At 40.6% G+C, this 19,272-nt stretch overlaps 1 protein-coding gene across 1 annotated transcript in view; it reads right to left on the bottom strand.

The window, feature by feature from the left end:
- Ranbp9 (RAN binding protein 9) overlaps positions 1-19,272 on the bottom strand; it is an 89,563-nt gene that overhangs the window by 53,387 nt on the left and 16,904 nt on the right. Inside the window, exon 2 of the mRNA XM_028867724.2 lies at positions 17,676-17,787. Within this exon, the coding sequence (XP_028723557.1) occupies positions 17,676-17,787 (112 nt within the window). The remainder of the gene's footprint in view (positions 1-17,675; positions 17,788-19,272) is intronic.

Below are 19,272 nucleotides of genomic sequence, written 5' to 3'. Positions count from 1 at the left end.
TAAGTATTTTTAACTAAGTTACACCCAACAGTGCATACCAGAAAGCAGCAGATTTAAAGATATATGCCTATTATCTTGGCATCTGTTCTATTTCCCCCTCCATTTATTTTTTAAAAAAAAATTTTGACTACTACTAAATTTTAAATCTTATAAATTAAAAATGTATCTTTCAGATATTACATTCTCAAGTGTGTTTCTATCACATTCTGGTGATGTAGAGCCCATTCACCTCCACACACTTTATTTTTTGCTAGTCACATCACATCTTGTGCCTTCATGCTGTCACTTCCGCACAACTGTCACTATTGTTGTAAGCAATTGGTGTAGTTTAACCTAGTGAGAGTAACAGTAGACTGTAACCAAACTACCGACACCAGGTTCCAGTGGGAGAATGTACTCAAACCGCCGAAAGGAAAAACAATACAAACCAATAATTCTATATTCAGCTAAACTATACTTTTAAAAAGGAGAAATTAAGTTTTCAAACAAAAATTAAGAGAATTTGCTGTTAACATTCTACCCCACAAGAAATAATAACAGGTGGGCAAGGTGGCTCAGGAGGAAAAGGTGCTTGGCCACCAAGGCTAACACTTGAGCTCAATCTCTGGAACTCACAAGGTGAAAGAAAGAACCAACTCCCATGTGCTGGCCTCTGGCTCCACACAGGTGCTATGGCACGTGCTCCCCCCGCCTCCACCCCAATATAAAAAATACCTTCAAAGAAATATAGAAAATTCTGTAAATGCATTATTTATAATTTTGTCTTCTATCTGATTTAAACACAGGGAAGTATCTATAAAATTCTATGGGTTTACCCATGGCTCACAGGTGTCCAAGCTGATGCCAAGGCCATGTCCAGGTCCGTAGCTCCTGTTATGACCAAAGGCCATATAAATGCCTGGGGTCTGGGCTGACACCTTAGGCCATGTTGGTATCTGAGGGTCACGCTGCCGCTGGGGCTGTACAGATCTGAGTGCCCTGCACTGCCACCCCAGGCCTGGCATGCTGCCAAGGACCATGCTAAGCCAGGGTCTGTATTGATGTCCATGGCCTGTGGTGCAACCAAAGGCCATAAGGATGCCTGGCTTCTGGGCTGCTATCTGTGACCATGTTGGGGTCTGAGGGACATGCTGCTGCCAGGATATGCTGACCTGAGTGGCCTGCACTGTTACTCCTGGCCATGGTGTTGTCCAAGTCCAAGGTGCTACCAAGCCAGGGTTCTGTGTCTATGTCCATAACTGCCGTTACCACCAAAGGCAATACAGATGCCCAGACCCTGGGCCAACACCTGAGGCCATGTTGGCCCGAGGGTCATGCTGCTATCAGGACCACATAGATCAGGGTGGTCTGAGTTGCCACCTGGGCCCATACTGACAGCTGGCACTGTGGCTGGGGGCCATTGTTGACGGCCATGTCTGGGTCTTGGTTCTGTCACAGCTGGGGTCTGTGTTGAGGTCTGTGGATACTGTTATCATCAAAGGTCATGTGACAGCCCAGTATCTGGGCTGCAACATGGGGCCATGGTGGAGTCCAGGGACCATGCTGCTGCTAGGCCCATGCTGATCTGAGAGGTCTTCGCTGCTACCCAGGGGCTCTGATGACATCTGGGCCATGGCTACTGCTGACGGCCATGTCTAGGTCTGTGGTCCTGCCACAGCTGGGGTCTGTGTTGATGTCTGTTGCCCATGTTCCACAGAGGCCCATGTGAACAATGTGTTCAGGTGTGAAGATAGTGCAGAGCTGCCCCAACCCCTTGTCAACCCTAGGATATCTGCTGCTCTTCCTCCTGCACCTCCTCCTCCTGCACCTCCTCCTCCTGCACCTCCTCCTCCTGCACCTCCTCCTCCTGCACCTCCTCCTCCTGCACCTCCTCCTCCTGCACCTCCTCCTCTATCCGCCGCCGCCGCCGCCGCCGCCGCCGCCGCCGCCGCCGCCGCCACCACCACCAAGGGCATGAGAAAGCTGACTCGGCTCCTTGTCTGAGGGGGGGTGGTCCCTCAGACCAACTCAGGTACCACCCAGGCACACATGCAGGGCTTTGGGTTGGCGCTCCCCAACATCTACCCCATCTATGTCCTGCTGAAGCTTGTAGAGGAACCAGTCCTGCAGAACCACAGCCACAGGATCTCCATGACTCAGGGCAACGCAGGATACCTGGGAGGAGTTTCGATGAGGGTCCAGTTTTGATGATGTACCAGAAGCCAGAGGCCTTGAACCTGACCAACACATTATACTATGAACATGTACGAGTAAAACTGTTTGGACAAAAGGGTCTACTGCATGATACACAGCAGCTCCCAATGCCACTAAGACGAATGAAGAGTCGATGGAGAGAAAGACAGGGGAGCAAAGTGGTGTTTTTGTTTGTTTTTAAATTAATATTCTTAATTGTATTTTTAATTTTTATCTTATTTTTATTATTTCTTTTTAAGTTTTCCTAGCGGGGGTCACTACAAGGGTGAAGGACATGGATATGGAGGGATTGGGAAATTGAGTGGGACTGGGGTATATGATGTGAAATTCCAAGAATCAATTTTTTAAAAGAGTCAATTTAAAAAATTTTTTCTGGCTGGATGGTGGTGGCACACCTTTAATCCCAGCACTTGGGAGGCAGATGCAGGTGGATTTCTTTGTGTTTGAGGCTCCAGACTGATCTACAGAGTGAGTTCCAGGACAGGCTCCAAAGCTACACAAAGAAACCTTGTCTCAAAAAAAAACAAACAAAAAACAAAAAACAAAATTCTGTGGGCTTAAAATGTATAAAGGCATAAGAGTAATACTAAAAAGCAGAGGGAGAATATAGGATAAATTTAACTAAACTGGTATAGGGTTTAAGCACTAAAATCTACAATAGACCAATAAAGGAAATTAAATAAGTGACTGACATGATCAAAAATTAAACTATTTAACATGAAGATGGCAAACTGACCTTGAGATTCAAATAGTCCTTACCAAAAACATAACCTGCTTTTTTGATTCAGAAATACATGGTGTTCCCAAGAGACCAACACAATCTTGAACAAAACTGGAGAATTTACACTTCCCAGTTTCAAAATTTACTACAAAATACAGCAGTCAAGAAATACTCCTATATTTGGACTTAAGAGATCATTGCAATAGAATTCAGAATCCAGAAATTAGCATCTAATCTATGTTAAGATGACTTTTTTCCCCTCTGCTTGTCTTTGGTTTTAAGACAGGATCACATGTAATGAGGCTAGCCCAAGACTCCTTATATGGCTGAAGCTGGCCCTGAACTCCTCCTGCATCTACTTCCTCCTAAGTATTAAACTGTAGGTGTGTGCACTGTGCTCATGGTAAACTGATCATTGACAGCAGGAAGACGTTAGTTCAACAGGGAAGAACAACCTCTAAACAAAGTGCTTGAACAATTGCATGTGCACTCAGAGAAAAATGAACTCAAATGAGGTAGAAAATAAATGAGGAGCTGAAAGTATAAAATTCTCAAGCACTGAACAAAGTCTTTGGGGCTTTGTCTTAAGCAATGTTCTCTTAGATCTAACATCTAAAGCAGGAGCAACAAGAGAAAAACAGACTTCATAAGAATAAATTTTTATGTGTGTTGTTAATCCAACTCCTATGAAACCTTCAAGACTTACTTATCTGGGTTTCTAGCACCCAGAAATTTGTACCAAATTCCAACAAGAAGTCATGGAAAGGGCAAAAAAAAGTACAGTCTGAAGAGCAAACCAAGTGTCAACCCATCTAAGATGGGACAGATGCTGGACGTTCAGACAGGGAGTTGAAAAACAGCTCATTAATGTGCTGAGGGCTACAAGGTGACACTGAACTCCACACCAGACATCAAAAATGAAGAATGCCTCTATGGAGATATCAGTAGAACCAAGGAAAGAATTTGTGAGCATGAAGATGGTCATGAAGACTTCCCTAACTGAAATGCCATGGGGAAAACTATTAAAAAAAAAAAAAAAAAAAAAGTAGATACACATACAAAAGCTAGTACCCAGTATCTAAGCAGCACAAGAATGCAGGCTGCCAAAGGGCGGGCACACAGCCCATGCTGAAGGATGCAGCGTTTAAGGAGCAATCCCACCAGGACCTCCTCGGGTGTGGCTTGGATCTTAAAAATAATTCCAGAATGAGTCAGTATGAAGCCAAGTTGGGTTATTTTCTTTTAAAAGATTTATTTATCTATTATGTATACAGAAGAGGGTGCCAGATCTCATTACAGATGGTTGTGAGCCACCATGTGGTTGCTGGGAATTGAACTCAGGACCGCTGGAAAAGCAGCCAGTGCTCTTAACCTCTGAGCCTTCTCTCCAGCCCTATTTTTTTTCCGAGACAGGGTTTCTCTGTGTAGTTTTGCGTCTTTCCTGGAACTCACTCTGTAGTCCAGGCTGGCCTCGAACTCACAGAGATGTGCCTGCCTCTGCCTCCCGAGTGCTGGGATTAAAGGCATATGCCACCACCACCCAGCGCAAGTTGGTTTATTGAAAGATAAAGAGCAAGAGACAATGTACTTGTTAGATTAAAGCAAGGACTTGAGAGTTGCCTATATAAACAATAGCTACTCATAGGACTTGGTGGCTTTTCAAACATTAACACTGCTTAAAAGCTGTGATTTACAACCAGGTTCAAAATTTAAAAAGCCCTCATCTTCCTGCTTTTAACTACTGATGCATTTCTCCAGTCCATTTTTGGTTTTGTTTGTTTCTTGAGACGGGGTCTATGTATCCCTAGCTAGGCTTGGAACTTACTACATAGACCAGGCTGGTCTCAAACTCATGAAGATTCACCTGCCTTTGCCTACCAAGTGACAAGATTAAAGGAGTGTGCCACCATACCTGGTACATTTGACAGGCAGGCAGGCAGGCAGGCAGGCAGACAGGCAGACCATGCCAGCATGTGTGGTGATATATTATGTACACTAATAAAATCTGCCTAAAGGTCAGAGAACAGAACAAGCCACTAGATTAAACCTAGATGCCAGGCAATGGTGGCACACACCTTTAATCTTAGCACTTGGGAGGCAGAGATCAGTCTGGATCTCTTTGAGTTCAAAGCCACCTTGGACTACATGAGATTGATTCAGTCTAGGAGAAAAACAGAGTCAGGCAGTAGAGACAAACACCTTTAATCCCAGCACTGGGAAGCACATACATCTTTAATCCCAGGAAGTGATGGCTGGGTGGAGAAAGGTATATAAGTCGTGAGGAGATAGGAACTAAAGGCTTTTCAGGCTGAGGAGCTGGTGAGGTAAGAGGTGGTGGCTGTGGCTTGTTCCTTTGTCTCTCTGATCTTTCAGCATTTACCCCAGTATGAGGCTCTAGGTTTTTATTAAAAGACCTCTTAACATTCGAGTTACAAGCACGCTCACGCGGAGGTTAGAGTACAACTTGTAGGAGTTGGCTCTCCTTCCATCAAATAGGTCCTAGAGATTGAACTCACTCAGGCACTCAGGCTTGGCAGCAAGCACCTCTACCCACTCAGCCATCTCACCCGTCAGCAGCTCAATTCTTTACCAACTCGTTTTTCCATACAACCCCAAGTACTACTCCTCAATCATCTTAAATCAATTCAACTAAGTACCAAATCATTTATTAAAAGCATGAAGACCAAGGACAAATTATTTTTTCTGACTTTGGAAGATTACTCTCACCTGAGTCCAGCAAACAAATACTCCACATATTTGAGGTAAATATACTACTTTTTTTTTTTTTTTCGAGACAGGGTTTCTCTGTGTAGCTTTGCGCCTTTCCTGGAGCTCACTTGGTAGCCCAGGCTGGCCTCGAACTCACAGAGATCCGCCTGGCTCTGCCTCCCGAGTGCTGGGATTAAAGGCGTGCGCCACCACCGCCCGGCAATATATACTACTTTTTTTTTAAAAAAGAAACATCACTTCAAGTAATAAATATAACAAAATGCAAGTAGCATGTCAAGATGAGGTCATACAATGTTAAAAGTTATAGTAGAAAATTATGGGTATCTTTAAGACAGTATTAAAAGGGAATTTTCCCTGAACTCTTAATTAAACTTTTATTAAAATCAACATGTAAGCAGTGGTACACAATAACATTTATTTGTTTATTTTTGTTTTTCAAGGCAGGGTTTCTCTGTAACATCCCTGGCTGTGCTGGAATTCGGAGATTCTCCTGCCTCTGCTTCCTGAGTGGTGGGATTAAATGCATGCTCTATATGCCTGACTAAAAATAACGTATTTTTAAAGTTTCTCTTTTGTGACCCCAAAACACCTTAAACTCTATTTCTCTGACTAATGTTAAAATCAGTTTGAATAGAGACAAACAGGATAATAAAACAAAACACAAAAGTTCAAGGCCAGCCTAGTCTACAAAATGAGTTCCAGGACAGCTAGAGCTACTCAGAGAAACCCTGTCTCGAAATACAAAAAAGAAAGAAAGAGAAAAGAAAATATAACACAAAATGTCAGCATAGTTATTTTGGGTTATAGAACCATAGGGATTTTCTTTTTATTTTTTTTTTAAGACTTATTTATTATGTAGACAATGTTCTGCCTATATGTAGGCCTGCAAGCCAGAAGAGGGCACCAGATTTCATTACAGATGGCTGTGAGCCACCATGTGGTTGTTAGGAATTGAACTCAGGACCTCTAGAAGAGCAGCCAGTGCTCTTAATCTCTGAGCCATCTCTCTAGCACCGCTGTCCCCCCCCACACACACACAAGACCATCTATGCTGGGCACACAGCATGAAGCCCAAGTTCGGTGGCATTATCATCACCACAGTAACAAATATTTATGCTCTTTTCTGTCTCACAAAATGTTAATTTCCCCCTTTGAATTAAGAATGCTAATGCCTTATAACTGAAGAAAAATTAAAAAACAGTATTTGTTATGTATAAAATTACTGATACAGCAAAAATTGAACTGCAATTCAAGTGTATTGAAGATAAGCAACTGGAGAATATTTAAAGAATATGCTGGTTTTGTGTCTCCAAGTCACTTTTCTTTCACACATTAACTAAGCGTCTTATTAAAGAATTCATCTTGCGCTCCAACAAAAATGCAGCTTCTATCCTCCTTCCTTAATCCATTCAAAATGAAGGTAACAAAAGCAATCTAGAGATCCCAATTAAATTTCTAACATCATTCATCACAGAAATAGACCCTTATAACAAGAACTTTAAGTACTTGAAGAAAGAAATTGAAGAAGATATCAGAAAATGGAAAGATCTCCCATGCTCATGGATAGGTAGAACCAACATAATAAAAATGGCAATTTTACCAAAAGCAATCTACAGGTTCAATGCACTCCCCATCAAAATCCCAACACAATTCTCCATACACCTCGAAAGACCAATACTCAACTTCAACAAAACTCAACAATATGGAAAAACAGAAAACCCAGGATAGCTAAGACAATCCTTTACAATAAAGCAACTTCTGGAGGCATCACCTTCCTGACATCAAGCTCTACTACAGAGCTATAGTAATAAAAACAGGTTGGTATTGGCATAAAAACAGAACTGACTAGAAATCTCAAAAGAAGGAGCTGCCTCCACCGTCTGGAAAGTTCTATCTTATAGCAGTCAGAATGTCTATCGTCAAGAAAACAAGTGATGGCATGAATACTGGGAAAGGATGGCACTTAGCCACTGTTGAAAACAGTGTAAACTGGTGTAGTCACCATGGAAATCACTGTCTCAAAAAAATGAAAAGTCAACACACACTATGCCCAAAGGACTCCATAACACACAAGAGAAACACTTGTGCATCCATGCTTACTGCTGCTCTATTCAAAATAGCCAGGAAACAGGATCAGCCTGGATGTCCCTCAAGAGATGAACAGATTTTTTTAAATGTGGTACAAATACACAATGGAATCTGATTCAAACAAGAAAAATGAAAATGCAGGAAAATGGAGGGAACTGTAAAGCTGTATTAAATGAGGTAACTCCAGCTCAAAAGACAAACACCACATGTTCGCTTTCATATGTAGATGCTAGCTTTTAATTTTTATATATGTGCATTTATGTGGAGTATTATAGAAGCCAGGAAACCAGAAAGGGGCCCATGAGAGACATAAAAAGAAACTTCATAGGAAAGGATCAAGGAGGGTAGTAGAACATACAGACACAAAGTAAAAAGAGGACTACCGGGAACGAAAGATATGGGAGTGGGGCAGGAAGCTGTGAAGAAAGCCATCAATCAGGACTAAGTAGGGATGAAAATGGATAAAGAAACCTAGTATTTTCAATGCTAATTAAATAAAATTACTTACGTTTTGGTTTTGTGAGGTTTTTTGTTTTTGTTTTCAAATAGGGTTTCACTATGTAGCCCTGGTTGGCCTAGAATTCGTTATGTGGACTAGGAGGGCCTTGAACTCACAAATACCTGCCTGCTTTTGCCTTCCAAGTGCTGGATTAAAAGTGTGCACCATGACAGCTGGCCCTAACTATAATCACTAGAACTGGTGAGATGGCCCAGTGAGTGATGGTTCCTGTCACTAAGCCTGAGGACTGAGTTCAATCACTAGGGCCCACATGGTAAAAGAAGAGAACCTACTCTGTGGGCCTTCTGCTGGTCTCTAGGCACACACAGTGGCACACATGTGCCCACATACATGTACACACACACATATAAATAAATGTAATTTTTTTAAAGAGTAAAGATATTTCAGAGTAAAAAGGGCTGGATGACCAATAAAAATGTGGGCTGGCAAGACGGCTAAGTGGGTAAAGTCCTTGCAACCAAACTATCTGCATTCAATCTCTAGGACCCATGTAGTGGAGAGAGCAAATTCCCTCAAGGTGCACTCTGACCTCTTCCTGCAAAGGACATGGCATGAATGTACACACACACACACACACACACACACACACAGCATGAATGTACACACACACACACGCACACACACATGCACACACACGTACACGTACACAGACTAAATGCAACAAAAATTATTTTATTATTTTTTTAAAATGTTCATACTTGACCATATACATTTCCCCTCCCCCAACTCCTTCCAGAACCTTACCCTTGCCCACCCAACTTCATATTCTCTCTTAAAACAAAAAACCATGGAGTCCTTTTTATGTTGTCCAACTACTTCTGAGGGTGCAACCTGCCTTGAGTGACTGACAGGCTCAGTGCCATTCACTGAAGAAAACTGACCTTTTTCAAGCCCTTCCTAGCAGGCGTCAACTGCAAACGTTTCTTGGTTAGGTGTGGGGCTGTGTGTCCACACTCACTTCTCCACACTACAACTTTATCTGGCACATATATGCAACAAAAATTCTTTTTACACCAAGTGGCGGTGGCGCACGCCTTTATTCCCAGTACTCGTGAGGCAGAGCCAGGCGGATCTCTGTGAGTTCGAGGCCAGCCTGGTCTATAGAGCAAGATTCAGGACAGGCACCAAAACTACACAGAGAAACCCTGTCTCAAAAAGAAAAACAAGAAAAACCCAATTTTTAAAAAACCTATATAAGAGCCTGGTGGTGGTGGTGCACACCTTTAATACCAACACTCGGGAGGCAGAGGCAGGTGGAACTCTATTGAGTTCGAGGCTAGCCTGGTCTACAGTGCTAGTTCCAGGACAGCCAAGGACACACACACACACACACACACACACACAGAAACCCTGTTGGGGGAGGGGGTGGAGGAGGCACAGAAACCCATCCAAAAAACAAACAAACGCATACAAAGAAGTGCCTAAAGCCCAAAGCTGGCGATTTACCCACTCATATTGTGCAGTGTCCACAGTTCTAGTGATGGACAGACGAAAAGATCACTCCCTCGTGCTGGCTCAGGTAATGTATTTACATAGACGTTTTATATCTTGTATGCTCCAGATACACAGTACACAAACACACAGATCCTCTCAAGAAGCTTTGCTTCTCTTTAGCCATTCATTGTGATGTCTATGCCTAGCATCTTTAGCAAATCCAGCTCAACCCCCAACCCAAACACCTCTTCTTAAACCTTACTAAAAATAACAATATATAAATTGCTCATTTGGCCCAAGTCTCTCATCTTACAGATTTCATTCCTTCTTTACCCAGCCTAAACAACTAAAACAGTCCATTTACATATTCCCTCATCAGTGATCTCAACTGAGACTGTTTTTCAAGGTTACCATAATTCCTCATTCTACATCAAGCACACAATTCAACCTTCTTCCCTTACCAACCGAGTACAGACAAGCACCTTGTATATGTGAACTGCTGACACAACAAATTTACAGCTTTGCTACTTATTTATTTACTTACTTACTATTTATTTAATTTGAGACAGAACTGACTATGTAGTTCTGCCTGGGTGGGAACTCACTATGTAGATGAGGCCTAGCCTTGAACTCAGCCTCTGTCTCTCTTACAGGCAAAGGTGATCACCACAATACACATTTCAAATTCATGGTTTCTAATTTCATGAGTCTTCAAGATTTTTGCTTCTCTGATCAGTGAACATTTATCATCTATCTAGATGTGGTAGTTTGGATGTAATTGGCCCCCACAAGCTCAAAGGGAGTAGCACACTATTGGGAGGTCTGGCTTTGTTGGAGTAGGTGTGGCTCTGTTGGAGGAAATGTGTCCCTGTGTGGGTGGGCTTTGAGACCTCATATAAGCTCAAGTCACACCCAGTCTCAGACCACTTCCTGTTGCCTATGGGTCAAGATGTAGGACTCTCACCTCCTTCTCTAGCACCATGATGATAACGAACTAAACCTCTGAAAATGTAAGCCACCCCAATTAAATGTTTTTCCTTTATAAGAGTTGCTGTGATCATGGTGTCTCTTCACAGCAACAGAAACCCTAACTAAGACACTAGGTATGGAACAAAAGAAAGCTTTGAGATAGACAAATATATATAGGGTTTCCTCTAGTGTCGACACTAACGAGAAAGTAGATCTTAAACAGTAATTAGGACTATGCTATAACAAAATCTATGAAGGACAAAAAAAGCACAGGATGGGGCGAGGTCAATTACCAAGGAGCCTGATGTGGTTTGGAGGTAGAAAGACTGTCAGATAAGCTTCCACAGTAGCAATACTTCAGTCTTATCAATGCCAGGTCATAGTCTAGGTCCTAATTTTCCACTTTGTTTAATCACACTACTACCGATTTAGTTCTCTAAGCCAGAGACCTGGGAGTCATCATCCTTCCTTCTCTTCTCAGCTACCTTGACCACTATTCACTTCTTAAATTTTGCAAGGTGTACTAGTCAGGATTCTCTGGAGTCACAGAACTTATGAAATGAATCATTTAAGATATATAGAAAGGGGATTTACTGGGATGACGTACAGGCTGCAGTTCATCTAATCCAACAATGGCTAACTGTGCTCAGTCCCATGAGGCTGGATGTCTCAGCTGGCCTTCTGTATATGCTGGAATCCCAAATGCTAGCCAAATCCAATGCCAGCAAAGGCATGGATGTGCTAGAAAGGTAAGGGCAAGCAGGCAAAAAGCAAAAGCTTCCATCTTCTATGTCCTTCTATAGACTTCTAGCAGAAGGTATGGCCCAGATTAAAGGTATGTCTTCCTGCCTTAAAATCCAGATCAAAGGTGTGTCTTCAATCTCAAAGGTCCAGACCAAAAGTGGACTCACCCAGTTCAAACCAAATAGAAAACCTCTCATGGGTATGTCCTTCAGATATAGTAAAATTGACAACCAAGAATAGCCATAACATGCCACAGAATATACTGGTCCATACCACACAGCACACAAATATATCACCTACAATGCCATGCAATGATAGTCTGTGATGACCCTACTACAAAAATCACAGAAGGACAAATTTCTAAGAATGTATTACTGTCACTGATAGATACATGGCTTGTTAACAACTTTACTAAAGCCCTACTAGACAGATTAAAGCCTCAATATTGTGTTACAACTATTTTCATATGTTCCATAACTTCAGAGAAGACTACTAATAACACAAATCCACCCATATCACTGCCTTGCATTTAAAACTAGCACCTGAGAGGTAACATCAAGGCCTATTAGCATTAGATACCTCTCCATGGTCTTCTTTAGGCAACAATCACTATGCTGAGGCCCCTGCTCAACAGTAGCACAGCAGCAGAGGTACAGTACTTGCTGGGTACCAGGCAGCTGTCACCAACAGCATCAATGAGTCATGAGTTGCCATGAACTGGACACTCTAATAAATGTATCAAATGCATTATTTAAGTTAGTCCCATGAGGTCAGCAGTACTGTTTCCTTTTCAGGACTGAGACTGAAATCGTTTACTGAAAGTACAAAATCACAGAGCCAGTGAATAGCAGAGGCAAGATTTAAATGTCCACTATGCTTCTTGACAAAAAGTAACCTGCTTGCTAAACAGGAATTTACCTTTAAAATCACACACCATCTAGAACAGGATGCCCAAGAAGCTTGTCTACAATGGGGTGTAAAGGTGGCTGAAGAACAGAGGAGCCAGAACCAGGCATTTGCCTGTTTCCTCTTCTGCAGTGCTGGACGTTACGAAGTCTATCCTGATCACCACCGTCTTCTAACAACTAGTCTGCACTTCTTCAGTTTGTTCACCTGTATTACTACTATACTATCTTACACTAGATTTCATTATTTATTACATGTCCATTTCTCCCCTTTCCTATAAATTTCTGGACAGTAGGGAAGGGCAATGTCTACAGCCCTGTCTTTATCCTTGTCAAGCCTTATTAGTCTTAATTTTTACCCCAGTTTGTGGTAATCAACACAGAAACTTCTTCCTCCCCTTTCATCCCTATTGCAATCTACTCCTCGGCCACACTCTTTCCAGCTACCTTGCACACCACCATTACACATGGTACTCTTTCCCTAGTTCCCAGTTGGTTTTGCTGAATGTGGATATCCCTTTCCTCCTAACAATAAAGAAGATTCGCTATTACCTATAGAGTTTAGAGTTGCCATCAGGGTTCTCTCATATCTAAGTCCATTCTTTCTTCTGTATGTTTCCATTACAATCCCCTAAAGTCCCAGTAGCACTGAGCCATAATGACTCTGCCAAAGACCATGTGGATTCATACTCTACCCAAGACTACCTTAGTCAGTAACCACCTTGTGGAATATTTTTCTCCAACAAAGCCTCTCAAATTCTAATATTAATTACTAATATTAAAGTGCTAGCATATACTACTTCCTTGATACATGGTTTTCTTGAGCCAGAATTACTTTAGTTCCCCCATTTATGATCTCAATCTTCATTCAATATAGACTGTTTTATTTTTGCATGACTGCTCTGTCCTACCCCACTGTACTTGCTAAACACAGTTTCTACTGCATGTCAGAAAGCCCACTAGATAACCATGAATAAGTAAGACAACATGAATCGAGTAATGCTGCTTAGGCTCACAGAACTTCTAACCATGTACCCAACAGACATCTGTGAAGTTGCTAACCATGCTTCTCACTTACGTTACTTTCTCTTTGCTCACAGCTTCCTCTGTGAGTACTTATTTGTTGATAACAGCCAACAGGAACTAGGAGGTACCCTTCTAGTTTCGTTTTTTAAATCAGTGTAAACGAATGTGTCTACACATGGGTTTGTGCACTTGAGTCAATACCTGAGCAGGCCAGAAAAGGGTGCTGAAACACATGGAGCTGGAGTTACAAGGCAGTTGTGAGCTGCCCATCAGGGTGCTCTGATTGAAGTGGGGTCCTTTGCAAGGGCAGCGCATGCGTCTAACTGCCGAGCCACCTCTCCAGCCCCAGGCATTCTGGTTTTTTCATCTTCTCAAAGCTGGAGAGGAAACTTTCTTTTCTACTCTTCACAAAGAATAGCTTCTAAAGTTAATAAGCATAAAAGGAACACCTTGAGAGTATATTATTACCAGCAGGAAAACTGAGGAATACAATACAGACTGAAGCACGTGCCAATTCTTCCAGAATCACTGTCAAACAGTGGTATCAATATTTTCTTTGAAGAGTTAAAAATATCATATGCATAATAAATTATATCTAAAAGTTCTCAAATAAAACGTTATCGCTCACAGTTTGAATTAACTGTTTCTCTGCTACCTCTGTGTCTATTAGCATGCATAATTTAAAGCTTGAATGAAATTCCTGAGCTGAACGTACATTGAGTAAAAAATATTTTTTACAAATTTCTTACCAGCCATTGATCAATATTAAACACACAAAGTGAAGATATACCCCTTAATATGTCTCCTAAAAATACAGTCATGTACATAACACAATTTAATTTTTTGTTATGAAATCTGTTCAAATTTTATTTTTAAATTAATAAAAAATTGACAGGTTACTTCTCAGATAATTCGTCCTTTTAAATTTTCTAAATATGCATAAAATTATGCTCAGTTTAAAAAAAGCTAACTCAGAAAATTAACTATATTCACTCATGAAGTAAAATTAATTTCCTTCAAGCCTTATTCTCTGGGCAGAAAAAAAAAATACCCCTCATAGTCATGCTCCTAACTTTCTTTCCTCAGCAGATCTAGAAACAATGCCCAGGGCAGAGGCAACACAGCCTTTTTACACACACACACACACACACACACACACAGAGTACTTTTAACACCACACCTCCTGCTCTCTCTCACTCTGTCCAAAGAGGCAATCACAATAAACCCCTGTCATTTCATGAGTAAACTTGTCAATGACCATTTTTCTAGAAAACTAAGATCTTGGATTCAAATAATTTTACCTGTCCTATTCTTAAACACGGTCTAAAGAAAACTCTTTAAAGTGAAATAAACAGATAGGCAAACATCTCTCCAAGAAAACTGGGGAGTGGGTAAGTGAACTAGGTGCTCATCCATGCCATCAACAACAAAGGGGTCTGTTCTCCAATATATGCTGTAGCAGGACTGCATCTCATATGCATTATGCTAAGTTGAAGATGCCACCTTAAAGGACTACTTAAGTAGAATGATTCTGTTTATATGCCATTTTAGAAATGGGAGAAGTAGAGACAAAAACCATTCAATTACTCACATGAATGCACTTGAAACTGGAAATAATCCCTACCCTTCAATCAGCGGCACACAGACAATTGAGAGTATTTGTGTCATCATTAGCCTGGTCAAAACGTAAAGGAGACAATATTCTTTTGGGAAAGAGGCAGTGACACACAAAGAAGATAGCCCGAAGCTAGGACTTTAAAAGCTGATCAGTTGAACTGACAAATGCGAAGAGGAAATAGGAAGCTAACTCTGGGGGAAAAGGAAAGGGAAAATATAAAGAACTAAAAAAACCTAAGCTGACATGTGCAGAAAGTGTCAAGAAAGTGTCGTATAGATGAAGAGCAGATAAGAATTAAGAATCAGCCATTTGGAAAAACCAGACATCATTACAACAGTGAAAAACCATGAGAACACTGAGAATAAGGACAAAGTAATGATGGCATATGTTTATATATAAAAATGTCACAGTGGTTTGTATACTTTACCAAAATAATTTTTAAAAAAGTGGAAAAAAAAATTAAAACCCTGACAACACAAGATGTGCCATTGAGGCAGATCAAGAGAAATATTCTCACTGTTGGTGGAAGTGCAAATTAGTCCGGCTACTTTGCAAAAATAACCTCACAGTTCCTTATATAAAGCTAAAAATATGTTTTAACTACAATTTGGCAATCTTGTTCCTAGATATTTAACCAAGTGAAATGAAAACTTGCATTTCCAGAAAAACATGTACATATAAATGTTGATAATGTTTCTATTTGAAATCATGAAAACCTAACCCTTGGGGAGTGGGTTCGCATACTGGTTTGATCTCCCATACCCTCAGCAATAAAAAGGGCTGTTCTCCAAAATATGCAGCAGTAAGGATAGCTCTTGAATTCATTACATGTTATGCAGAGCAGATGCTGGCAGACTTTAGAAGGCTACATATTATGATTTCATCTATATGCTATTCTAGAAATGGCAAGAGATAGGCAGAAACCCCATCAGTGGTTGCCAGGCTGGAGATAGGAAAGGGTAATCTACCAAGGGACAGAGATTGAGGGAACTAATTTATACACTAGTTATAGTGGTTATGACTACACATATTTATAAAAACTCATAGAACTCTATACCAAATGGGACCAGATTTACTATATGCAAAACACACATAATTTTAAACATAAAAGGGAAAGAACGGTGAGGAATCCTAGCTACATATAGGTAAGAATGAACAACTGCATAGGATCCAATCACACCATAAATGACTCTAGTAAAAAGTTTCATATTTTGGCCTCAAAGCATATGTTCCAGATGTTCTTAAGGAAGAGACAAAGCCAAGTCAGGTCTAAGGCACTGTTAACAGTTATAAACATGGAGCATCTGGGTAATTACCAACAACCCGGGAACTCCAGAGATGAACTACCAAGACCCATCCAACTAAGGGAGATGCCGTGGAGACAAGACAAAGATACAGATGGAAAATCCTCAAGTTTATACCAAGAGTGAAAACACTAACCCAACTGGTTTTGAGAATGGCATTTCAACAGGCTAAACTGAATGGCTGTGGAAAATCTCAGCAGATGTACCTGACTGCAGCTCAAGGGAATAAGCGAGACACAGCACTAGATTTAAGGCTCAGGGTACCTGCACCCAAGAAAATGTGAGGTGGAGACCATTCACAGATGGAATACATAGAATGAAAGCTATAGAGGACCCTGGGGATCACCACGAGCAATGCCAGCATTATACAGCTGAGTAAGTTGAACAGACAACTACAGAGTTAGGCCAACGTCTCTCTCAGAAGCTTTCTCTTGGGAATCTCTGGTTTTATGTTTTGTTTGATGATGTTGGCAAAAGAGGCAGTTAAAAAGCTGTCACTGTAGTAGCCCAAGCCTTCCCCTTCTTTCAGTATTCCCAGCACTGATTATATTCAGCAAGGTGAAGAATAGTGTACTGGACATGTCTGTTAATTAAACACAGGTACATCAACAAGAGGGATTCAAATACAGGTCAGCTTACCTGAAGAGCCCAAGATCTTGGTGGCTAGAAAAAATGACCCCAGGTTGCTTAAAGGGCTCTCAAATATCCCAATGAAGTATAAGAAAATAATGTGACTTTAGAGAATCAGTTCTTAACTAGGAATATGCAACAAAATTCCCCATGGACCTCTCAAAATGCCTACATCTTTAACAAAGCTCTACTTCTGAAAATTCTAATTCAGAGTATTTTAGTTCAGGCCTAAACTATATTTTAAGAAGTGGTTCTGATGTACACACATATCATACACATCGATTCTAAGACTAAGAGCAATAAACAAAAGCTGGTTCCACAATCAACCAGAGAGTCTTCACTCTGAAGCTCCCATACCATACACTAACCTCCTAGGAAGCTTCCTAATCAAGAACACACAAGCATCCATCTTCCAAGTATTAACTCAAACTCTAAACCCCACACCCTTTACAATACCTGCAAGTCACTTACTGGCTTTGGTTAACCAAGTGTTAGATCTAGCATCTTGGCAGAACTCAGAATAATGAGTCACTCTATTACTTAAACCTCAACTCTCAGTTTTCATAATGAACCTGCCAGAAAGACTATTAAAATCATGAACTCAAGCTTTAGTTCAACTAGGACTTAACTAGAACCAGAACCAATTTGCTGTACTGTGATATTTAGAGTCTAGTTTTCCAAGACCAAGATTTAAGACTGCAACTTTCCAATTATATCACAAACATTTATGAATCATTTCAAATATAATTATCCAGGAACAGAAAATTGTCATGCCCACAAAATTTACACTTACCCATCTCTTCCCTTACTGACAATTTTTACTTCAAAATAATAAATCCCGCAGGCTGCTGGTATGGGATGCGTGGCTCGGACAGATGCTGCGTCTTTGGGGGTTTTCCCATGACCTGCACGGGAAACAAGAAGGAAAGAGCAAATGAGATTTTCTGCATCTTTTGGAGTTTTACCATGTCCTGCATGGGAAACAAGAAAGAAGGGCAATGAGATTTCAAGTGAAAAATCCTAAACAATTCAAAAAAATAATGCACTTGAATGAAACTTAATTTCAAATAACTAAAGAGGTAATGAAACATTTATCATCACAATGAATCCATTACGCAAAACAGCAGAAGCCAGGCAAAGACCTCTTTACACTAACTATCACTAGCTGAATTAAGAGTTCAGAGTCTGAACACACTGAGTCTGGCAGAGGCCCTCAATAAAAACTAAAGTTTTTTTTTTTTTTTAAAGATGTATTCTTACTTTATGTGTGTTTGCCTGCAACTATGTAGGTGTATGCAACTGTGTGCCTGCTATCCATACAGTGTTGGGTTCTTTGCAACTAGAGTCACAGGCTGTTGTGAGGTTGCCATGTGGGTACTGGGGAACTGAACCCAAATCAAGTACTACTGAGCCATCTCTCCAGTCCCCAAATTACAGTATTTTAAGGTAGCGTATATTTTTAAGTTATTCTGGATTGGAAGCATATGAGAAAAGGATCTTATATCAGATCTAAATCTTCATTTAATTTCTAACAATCTATACATTCTTCTGCAAAATGAACCACTTTTTAAACTGGAGGTACTTATATGACGGCATAATTTTAAATAAACTACATTAATAGGTATATCTTAAAGAATTTATAATTCTGTTGATATATTCTCATCATTCTTTCTTAAAAAAAAAAGACCAACTCACAATTCTTCAATGATAATCTATTGATAAGCACAGCTTTGTAATCCCCCACCCCCTTTTTTAAGGAAACGAAGTAATATGGTGCTATTGTTAACATTAGGGGCCATCTGTTGAGCACTGGCTTTTAAACTTTCTAAACTTGCCATTCCTGTACTCCAACCCCACAGGTTTCCATCACTCACAATTACCTTACTTACTTTATCAATTATTAACTCCTTCCTCAAGATTTATATATCCTGAAAGCTACTCTGTGAACAAAATGAGCACGTGAAAATATGTCCATAAGATTACAAAGAAGCAGATAAAAAAATTGTCTCAGCAGTGGAGAACACATACTTGTCCTTACAGAGGACACATAGGCTCACATGCAGATACCTACATACAGACACATACATATACCTAACTAAAAACAAAAAACAAAAACCCAACAACTACAAATGAATAGACAGAATTGGCAATAGTCCATCAGAAATGCTCAGAATGTGAGTCAAATCTCCACTCTCAGAAGGACTGCTTGAGAAACAGCCTTGATCACTACAAGTGTTCTAGATAGGTACATGTCACTCAGTACAAAACTGTCATTTGCCACCCTTCATGGACAGTGGAGTTTTCTATCGCAAAGTCACCATGGTTGCTCTAAAACTAAATACTTTCAAGTAAAAAATTGTACCTTATGACCTACAACACAACACAAATGA

The sequence above is a fragment of the Peromyscus leucopus genome, chromosome 5 (genome assembly GCF_004664715.2).
Source record: "Peromyscus leucopus breed LL Stock chromosome 5, UCI_PerLeu_2.1, whole genome shotgun sequence".
Lineage (NCBI taxonomy): Eukaryota > Metazoa > Chordata > Mammalia > Rodentia > Cricetidae > Peromyscus > Peromyscus leucopus.
The sequence above is the reverse complement of the archived record's forward strand: the minus strand, read 5'-3'. Positions and strand labels throughout refer to the sequence as shown.